This window comes from Pantherophis guttatus, chromosome 7 (assembly GCF_059756535.1).
Source record: "Pantherophis guttatus breed Tessera chromosome 7, ASM5975653v1, whole genome shotgun sequence".
NCBI lineage: Eukaryota > Metazoa > Chordata > Lepidosauria > Squamata > Colubridae > Pantherophis > Pantherophis guttatus.
The window spans coordinates 49,182,983-49,193,476 of NC_142069.1; the positions used below are offsets into that span (position 1 = coordinate 49,182,983).

The following is a 10,494-nucleotide window of genomic DNA, read 5'->3' on the forward strand; positions in this document are numbered from 1 at the left end:
AATCCTAGCATGCAAAACAACTATTGACCATTAAATATGTAAGTCTAGAATGACTGATGGTGATAAATTATCAGTTATTGTTTCCAAACAACTGGGTTCCAAGCAACAGTTTTCAGTAATGCCACAGTGCCACATTTTAACATAATGGCTGTTGCTTTGACAGTGTAAGTACTTTTTTTCTTCCATTCCATCATAGCTGATTCTCGGAGACTGTCTGGACAAGTCCCTTTAGTTTTTGTGGCATGTTCCTGCCCCCCTCCCCCCCCGAATAGTTTGCAATTGCCTCCTTCTTAAGGCTGAGAAAAGTGATCTGACCAAGGTCATCCAACTGGCTTTGTGCCCAAGGCGGGACTAGAACTCACATTCTCCTGTGTTCCTGCCTTTTTTTTAATATTATTTTTTATTATAAATGTTTTTATTACATATAAAATTTCCATATCCACAATGGCAGTGTACTGATTGGTATAATCTCTTTTAAATACAAATAATAACTCTTATACATACAACAGCTATCGCTATTATTCTCAAAATCTATTCATCATATTCTTCACATATCCTTATTAAACATTTTCCGTTATTTAATTAAACGCTCTCTTCAGTTTTATCTATAATTACCTATTTCCCCCAAAATAAGACATCTCCTGATAATAAGCCCAATTGGGCTTTTGAGTGCATGGCAAAAAAGCCAAGCGCTTATTTCAGGGTTCAAAAAAATATAAGACAGGGTTTTATTTTTGGGGAAACACAGTAGTTAATAATATCAAGCATAAACATCATATAAGCCAGGGGTGGGTTCTAAATTTTTTTACTACCAGTTCTGTGGGCATGGCTTGATGGTCATGTGACAGTGGTGTGTGGCTTGATAGTCATGTGACTGGGTAGGCGTGGCCAACTCAATGTCACTCACGTCAAGGGGTGCCTCGCCTGGCCCCTCCCTTCCCAGCCATTCCTTGTCACACACAGCCTCAACATATCTATAGTTCTGTAAAAATATTATTCACCTTTTTTCAACTTTATTATCTACATACTATAGATGCACTTTCATGGATCACTGAAAGGAGGAAATGGCTTACATGCTTTGCCCATAAATCATGTCCTTCTAAAGTCAAAATTCTTTTGTTCCTCAAATTAACCCATTCTTTCACCCATGGAAGCACTGAGGCCTGGTAGACAACTCCCAATCAGGTAATCCAAATCCCCCCTTATTTTTAGCTTCTTGTAGCATTTTCAGTTTTATTTTTCCTTTTTCCCTTGTCATATAAACTTCAAAATCAATTTATTTAAATCCTCAAAAAACATTTTTTCTAGTTTTATCGGAATTGTTTAAAACAGAAATAACTTCGGCAAAATGTTCATTTTTATTGTAGCTATTCTTCCAACCATTGACAGCTGTAAGTTTTTCCATTTTTCCAGGTCTATCTTTATTTGCTGTATTAATTTAAAATAATTATCTTCTTTAATGGTTGCACATCTCACCATTAACCAAATTCCTAAATATTTTACTTTTTTAGTTATATGAATGCCCATCTTTTCCATCAATTCATGTTTATTTGTAAGATTCTTTAACAACATTTTAGTCTTTGTTTATTTTTAATCCTACTACTTCACCAAAATCTTCTATTTTTAAAATTAATTTAGGTCCCATTTCTAATGGTTCTTCTAGGATAAATACTAGATCGTCCGCAAACGTCTGTAATTTGTAAAAAAAAAAAATATTTCCATACCTTTTATTTCTGGGTCTTGTCTGATCTTTCTAATCAAGACTTCTAAAGTTAGTATAAATAATAGGGGAGACAGAGGACATCGTTGTCTTGCACACTTAATTATGTTGAAATTCTCTATCATATCCCCATTTACTATCACTTTTGCCATTTGTTTAGAATATATTGCCTTAATCATATTTATAAATATTTCACCAAAGTCCATACATTTTAATTGTTGTATTATGAATTGCCAATTCAGGTTATCAAAGGCTTTTTGTGCATCTAAGAAGATCAGCGCTATCTGTTTTTTAGGAGTGTACTTCATAGTATTCTATTGTATTCAAAATGATTCTCATATTATTTTTAATTTGTCTTTTGGGTAAGAAACCATTCTGGTCCGGGTGTATAAATTCGTTCAGGAATCTTTTTAGTCTCTCTGCTACTATTGAGGCATATATTTGGTAGTCTATATTTAATAATGATATTGGTCTATAGTTCTTTATCTGCTGTAAATCCGAGTCTTCTTTTGGTGTTAAGGTAATATTTGCATCTGCCCATATTTTAGGAAGATTGGCCCTTAACAGCACATCATTATAGATCTCCAACATTGACAAGCCTAAGACATCTTGTAGATGTTTATAAAGTTCTGTTGGAAGCCCATCTGGTCCAGGTGTTTTATTGTTTTTTTGCCTTTTAATTGCTTCTGTTAATTCCATCATTGTTATTCTTTCGTTTAACATCAGTTTCTCTGTTATTTTGGGTAATCTGGCCTTTTCTAAGTATTGTTTTATTGTATCTTCTGACACATTTTCTTGACTGTAAAGTTTTCCATAGAATTACTGGATTATTTTCTTTGACAGTGTATTGACTGGGTCAAAGTCATTTTTAAACAATGCTAACAATAATAATACCATACAAATAAGTATGCATAATCCTAATCTTCCAACTTCAACAATACCATTCTCTCTTTATAATTCTTTATCATTTTTTCCATTAATTCATTTAAACATAAATAACATTTTGTTGCACCATGTATTTGTTATCCCCTACTAAGTCACTAATATTTAATATTTTAAAAATTACTCATTATTCAACCATAATTTCAATATCCCAAATGTCTAGGACTACTAATAAGGCCAAATGTTAACAAAATTTAATCAATCCGATGACTATATCTCAAATCCCCACAATTTCTTATGAGTTTAAATTCACAATATATTTTAACACATTGTTAACATTAATAATCCAATTAGATTACCTAATCTTAAACTTCCACCTTCTAACCTTAGTTTATTTTTAATTATAATAAATCATATTATCTCTTAGTATTGTATTTTCTACTTTTCCATTTTATTAATATATTTTATCATTATCCATCATCTCTTAACCTTTTTGGAGTTCCATCATTTGTTGACTTTTTAATCATCCTTTTATTTCTCTCTCTTTGAATCCTATAACTTTTTTTGATATTTTTATACCCACTGAGTATTCCCTTTGGTTTGCCCTTTGTCTCTTTCTGCTGTATCATTTGAGCACCCATCTATAAGTCATTCTTTTTTTTTTTGAAGATATTTCTTTTTTTTCCTCTAAACCTTTCTCTTTTTTTGAAGAGATTTTTCTTTTTTTTCTCTGTTCTATTATAAACTTTTAAGGAATTGTCTATTTAATTCCTACTTATCAATCCTTTCTCTTCATTATCTTTATCTTCTTGCATCTCATTTTGATTTTTCTCTTCCACTGCTTCTTCTAATTTCTCATCTATTTTCTGAATATCATGTTCATCTTTTTCCCCCAGTTGTTGAGAGACTTCTACACTCATTTCTTTATCTTTAGACAATCCCCTTGTCTCCTTATTGTTCTTTATAGTTTCATGCATACTTTTGAGCATCAAAATTATTTCTTCATATACAGTAGTGGCCAAAATTGTGGAAATCTTTTGAGAAAAGTTTATTTTTGAGATTTGATGGCTAATAACACCACTTTTTTTTTGGAATAGTACCATAAAATTATATATCAATGGAAAGATAATTTAATCAAGAATGTAATGCTTTTAAAACTTTGAGAGATAAAAGTGGCTTTTTTTGTGGAATTCTAGATTTTAGGCCAAAGTCCTACAGTCTGCACTGAACAGTCCTTGCACTCAACTTCATATTGCATTGCGCCTTTTCATCTTGTATACACCCAGATGATTTTCTTCTGTCACGTAGGCACAGTCTCTTAATTCTTCTATCATCAAAGGTGTTGTCCACCTTTTCCTGACTTTATCAGTGTGGTTTTATAGTGACTGAGTCTCCTTATACATCTTCAAGAACTTAGAAATGCCACCTTTGTTTAAGTTTCCACCAATTTTTCTTCTAATTTCTTTATAACTGTTCACTTAATAATACTGTTTTACATCGCTTTCTGGGCAACCAGTCAACTCTTTGCACCATTACTTTAATTTTATTATGTTTTACAAGCTCACTAAATGAAAGAACACAAAAAAAACCCAACCAACTTGATAGTGATCATATAACACACTGACAAATGTCCTTCTCTCAGCTTCAATACATGACATCAATAACTGAATCCTACTGTGATCTGATTGGCTCATTGCCAAAAGATGACAGCTTCAAACCTCAAAAATACACTTTTCCCAAATACTGTACCTCTATTATCCCCTGATAATCCATTTTGTAACAATTTGATAAAAATTACTCAATATACCTCTAAGGTTCCAATGTTTCGATATTTTAAAACTCCAACAGAGCCAATTATTAATAGGATTTAATCAATCCCATAGTTATACCTCCAAATCCCCTAAATTTATAATCTTTAAAGTTCTTTAGTATTTTACAGCCTGATGGTTTTCCATTTATTTGTCTTCCCAATTGTCCAAATTTTAAAATCTTATTTAACTTTTCTTCTTTTCTCTTTTCTTCTATCACCTTTCTTCTTTTGCCTCGTAGAATGTTCTGTCAAATAGCATTAATAATCCAAATCCAAATTAATCCACTAGGTTTCCTCCAATCTTTCAAGTCCACAATTCAATAACCAGTTTCAATAAAGTTTAGTTATTTGCAATTTAGTTCATCTTAAAAATATTCAAAAAAGAAAAGAAACTCACTAAGTATTTCAAAATATCCAAATAGTCTTCTAAAATAGAATCAAGGTCACTTTCATTAAAAGTTCTCATGCTGTAGTACTCCTCTTCTTCCAGTAGATGGCTCTCCTGCTCCAAACTCCAACATTAAACAGTATGTCAAAAATAGCTGATTATCCGATAAGTCCAGGGGGTTTAAAGATACAAATAAGAAAGACGGTTTCTCCCAAAATCACCTTTCAGATTGTTTAAGCTTTTTTCCAGGCTTTCTGTATTTTAAAGCTTCCTTTGGGCATTTCTTTCACCTCTTAATTTTTCGGCCTTTAATCTTCTCCATGTGTCTAATCACTGCTTCCTTAACACTGGGAGATTTTTTTAAAAAAAATAGTGTTTATTCCAACATATAAAACAAACAGTACAAAAAATACAGAAAAAGATATAGCAAATTTTTTTCACTAATGACAGCATTTCTATATTATTATCTCTATCATAACAAACATATTTACAAAAATTCTAATTCTATATATCTCTATCTTAAATTACATCCTTATTTGAATTGTAATAACCTCTATTCGTAATTCAGTTTCATATCCTATATTTCTTCAACAATTTTACCTTCTACATATTATATTGGAAGCAGATTATCCCTTATTTTTTGCGTCTACTCTCAAGCCAGGAATACCATCTGTTCCAACTTTGATAGTACTTGGTTTCTTCCCTCTCCTTCATTTCCATGGACAGTCTGTCCATTTCTGCACAGTCATAATTTTTTTTTATTATAATTTGGTCTGGAGGAATATCTGATTGTTTCCAGTTCTGTGCTAGGACAATTCTACTTGCAGTTAATATATGTAATGTTATATATTGTAATTTTTTCTCCATTTTCCCTTCAAAAATGCCCAAAAGAAAAAGTTCCGGCTTCATTTCTATTCTCTGTTCAGTTATCCCCTCCAGTCACTTTCTTATCTTACACCAGTATTTTCTAATCTTAGGACAGGTCCACCAGATGTGGTAGAATGTTCCTTGTTTATGACCACACCTCCAACATTCTGGGGATCTGTTCAAGAACATCTTGGCCAATCTCGCTGGTGAGGAGATTATTTTTTGAAATTCCTGTACTTAAGTTAAGTCTTTAGAGTAAGAGTTGGAAGTTATCTTACCCAGTTTCAATGCTCTGTCCATGGACCGCTCCAGCACAAATCTTATGGTCCCGGTTATCCCAACTTATGATTTGCCAAAAATGGCCATCGTCCCTGCAACTGCTCAGGAGAGCTTGCTTTGGACCTAACGAGGAAATTGCGAGTTCCTCATGGTACACAAAGTACCTCTCCTTTCTTCGCCATCCCTACAAGGCAGCTTTGACCCCCATAGGGTCTCCCGACAGCAGTTGCCGGCTGGATTTCGCATGGCTCAGCGGAGACCGCTATTTTCCAAGCCATTCTCGCCACGACGTCAACCGGAAGTCTTTTTTTATCTTCATTTTGATGGTGAAGGATCCCCTTCTCATCTATCAGTTTATGTATCATTTTCTTCTCTTTCTCTTTTTTCAGTTTGTATGCTAACCATCTGCCTGGCTTATTTGCATTTTCAAAAAAGTTTTGTCTTGCCATTTTAATTTTTTGTACCATATCTTCTTTTTCTATGAGGTTTAATTCATGTTTTATTAATTCCATTTTCTCTTTTACATTACTTTTTTGCGGCTCTTGCAGCAATTCTATCTTTAGCTTTTTGAGTTCTTCTTGTAGTGTTTTTTGCTGTTGTTTCTTTTTCTTGTTTCTTCTTGCTATATATGTTACAGCTAATCCTCGCATGTATGCTTTAGCCATGTCCCAAACATTTTGTATTTTCTTTAAAAAAGAAGTCTATTTCTTTTTCCATTATTTGTATAAACTCCTTGTCCTTTAGTATGGTTTGGTTCAGTGTCCATCTCAATTTCTTCCTTTGTCCCTTCCACCTAATTTTTATTGGGTTATGATCTGCCCATATGTTCATTTCTATATCAACCTCTTGGACATCTCTTCTCATGACATCCATCTAGACCACGACTGATGTCTGTTCGAATAGAATGTATATTAGTTTTTCTTTGGGTTTAACTCTCCATATATCCTGTATGCCTATTTCTTGTGTCATTTCGAAAAAAAGTTTTGGGGAGTAATTTTTTAACTTTTTTTATTGCATCTATAGTCTAGTTTGACATGCACAACTGCATTGAAGTCTCCTATCATACATATGTTTTCATAGGCCATTTCAATTATCTTCTTATGGAGCTTTTTGTAAAATTCTTCTTGTTTGTTATTTGGTGCATATATTGCAATCAAAAGAATCTGTTTCTGATTTATTACAACCTTAACCATCAATATTCTCCCTTCTTCATCTGAATATACTTGCTTGGCTTTTAACATTTCTTTAACATATAATGCCACCCCTTTTTTCTTTTGTTGTGCTAATGCAGAATATAGTTTCCCCATTTTGGGGTATTCCAATAGGTTGCCATGTTATTTGTTTAATATGCACTTCTTGAAGACAAATTAGGTCCAATTTTAATTTTTGTAGATACGTAAACTTTTTTTCCTTTTCATAGGGGAGTTCAATTCATTTCTGTTAATTTATAACATCTTTATTTCTTCTTCCATCACTTCATTTATATATAGGTTTTACACTCCAAGTTGTTCTTATCGCTGTCTGTTCCTTTGCTCTTGCACCTTCTCGTTCTGCTCATTCTCTTTTTTCATTTTTGCTCTCTTCTTGTTGCGAAGTCTTTTCTTCTACTTGTATTTCTTTTTGTCTTTTACTTCCTATCTCTTCTCTGCTTTCCTGTTCTTCACTTGCAGTAAAATGATCTTCAAAAAATTCATATGCTTTATCTAATGAATCCAATCTAAATCTTTTATCTTGCCAAATAACCAGGATTCCCTCTGGTATTCCTGCCTTATCCATTACCCCACAGCTATCTAAATTTGCTCTCCAAATGCAAACAATTGAACTACTGGTAGTACATTTCCTCAATTGTGAATCAGCCTGGGCAATAGCCTAAGCTCTTACTTTGAAGAGCAAGGACATGATCATGAATACCCTCACTGTAAAACATTCTCTCAAATTTTACCACCATTGTTTCACAATTTAGGGTTATTACAGTCTACCACCCATTTCCATTCTTTCTTTCTTTCTTTCTTTCTTTCTCTCTCTCTCTCTCTCTCTCTCTCTCTCTCTCTCCCCCCCCCCTTCCGTCTCCCCCTTCCTCCGCATGCACACACACATACACACTCACATACACACACACAAATACTAATGGTGACCTCATTATCTAGAAGTGTGTTTTTGTAAAGGCATAGAAAAGGTGTTAGCATGTTCAAGCACAAAAAATAAAACAGAAAAAGATTTTTTATTCTACCAGAACCATTGAATTAGGAAGATATGGAAATGGAAATGAGATATCATGGAAGGTTGAATGGCTGGATTTATTGTACAATATTGTTGCAGAAACAATGAAATATTGTGCCATCTTAGGCTATTAAACTTACAGATTTATGTTGGAATAATATGTTAAGTGCTTTGAAATTGATGACATGAATTGGTTTTCTGAACTGTAGAGGAGAAAGATGTAACATGATAGATCCATTAAAATCATAGAAAAGTAATATTATTCACAATGAAATAGAAGTGATACAGTTCTACAATGATAAAGACATTGTTACACCCTGGAACTTCGTTTCAAATGTAGAATACTTTTGAATGTGAAATATTAACAGTGACAACAACAGATCTCCTTTGGTAGTTCTTTAGTTTTGAACTGGCTTATTTTTTTAGGATATGGAGCCAATCTTCTTAATGCCCTGAGGCCAACAGGCACCAAGCACAGGCAGCAGACACCATCACCTAAACAGGCTGAAGAGAGCCAAGCAGTCCCTGAATCCAATTATATCTGGTGAACTGCAACATCTGAAATGTTTTACATTACACAACGTTCCAGCCTTCATTAACCTCTCATGTGTTCAATATTAAAAATGCTGTTCATTACGTTTTAAGATTACTGGCCTGAATTTTATTAGCTTCATTATAAATCCCAGAGCTAATACTTATTATTCTTTGAAACTTTTGTTTCTCTAACACATTTATGTAGGCTTGTTTTCAGTGCTTTGATTGGTTTCTTTTTGTATTATATTTCAGTTCTTTATTGAATTGGGGGGAGGGGAGTGTTACACCCACATGCTCAGAAATTCCTCAGAATTAATAAGGGTGAATTTTAAAATGGCAGTCTAGAACATATAGTTTTTCTTTAATCAACCTAGCTTAAGCAAGTAGAAGGAATAGAAATGTATGTTTGATTTCTATTTCGGATTGAAGGGCTTCTTGTAGTTTATTTAATATTTTTTAACTTAAAATCAATTTCTGTTTCTACAGTGTGCTCTATATGAAATGCATCAGGGCTGTGGTATTGAAACAATATAATATATTGGAAATAAAATGGAATTATGAACTCATTCTTTGTATTGTCTTATAGCAATATAATATAAACAAAACAGGTCTTATGTAATAAACATTTTTGTACTTATGGTTATATATTAAATAAAGATGCTGCTTTATTTTGTTTGTGTTGAGATGTAACAATTCATGAAACTGGGGCTGGGCAGACATTTCCTAAAGTATATTTTGAAAAAGGAACAGAGCTTTATAACAAATATTTTAAAAAGTCACATAAAAATAAGAAAACTATTTACCCATCCTACCAGAGTGATATTATGTATAATCAGAACCCACACATACACTGTTATGACTTCATAAATCATCCTGAACATTAATTAAATCATTAAATCTTGGTGGAATGATGCAAGGTTTTCAATGGACTACAGATTGCCTACCCTGGAATTCCAAGACCGTCCTCTGTTTTCCTAAAGCTTTACTTACTGTGCTATGACTGAGACAGCTGCAAGGAGACAACCCCAAGGCAATGATCCAATGCCCTCTTTTATATTGTCACAACATTATTGTTATCCTATCATTTCTTATTGCTATCCTTTCTTCCTATCATCTGTCTCTTTTGAACTGCTTGAGAACCAAAAACATCAATAGAAACTTTACTGAGATAGTCTGCAAGAATGTAAGAGCCTACATAAGGGCCTTACTCTCTTAAAGAGCTAGTACATATTTTAAATCTATTGTACTTTCTTTGGGAAAAGGTGGAGGGCTGTCCTTGAAAGAGAATTTGCATAACAAGGCAGCAATCCTCTGTATACTTATTTAGGAGTAAGCATTATTGAACTCAGTAATATTGACCCACAGTGGCACAGTTGACCTTTGAACGGCCTAGCTGCTCTTTCTAGACAGCTGTAGTTTGCAGGTTGTCTCCACAGGCTGTCCTACTTGGAGTACATTCCAAGTATTTAAAGGTCTGCTACTCAAAACTTGAGCTAGTACTCAAGGCTTTCAAGGGGATCTAAGGTCTGGTTTGCTCATTGGATCACAATAATGTAGTTCATCTGGATTTGATTAACATATTGGGTGCCCTGCCATCATGGTCTCTAAACTTTTTTTTAACCATGTCTAGTTTATTCAATAAATCATAGCTAAATGAGAACACAAAAGTATGAATCAGGTTACTATGTAACTAACTTGCTTTGAACTATCTAATTAAAGTGATAAAGCGCTTACTATAATATTGAAATGTTAGAGTAATAATAAGGCTATCAATTTCTATCCTATTTTATTTTT

General features: G+C 33.2%; 1 protein-coding gene across 3 annotated transcripts in view; it reads left to right on the forward strand.

The window, feature by feature from the left end:
• The window catches only part of WIF1 (Wnt inhibitory factor 1), a 50,723-nt gene extending 41,350 nt beyond the window's left edge, over positions 1 to 9,373 (forward strand). For 2 of the 3 annotated variants that reach the window (XM_034402842.3, XM_034402844.2), the window contains one exon: positions 8,593 to 9,373. In XM_034402842.3, coding sequence (XP_034258733.1) covers positions 8,593 to 8,714 — 122 coding nt within the window. In that variant the 3' untranslated portion in view covers positions 8,715 to 9,373. Of the gene's footprint in view, positions 1 to 5,777; positions 5,874 to 8,592 lie in introns of all 3 variants that reach the window. The other variant, XR_015728740.1, reaches the window with a different exon arrangement.
• Positions 9,374 to 10,494: the final 1,121 nt, after the last annotated feature.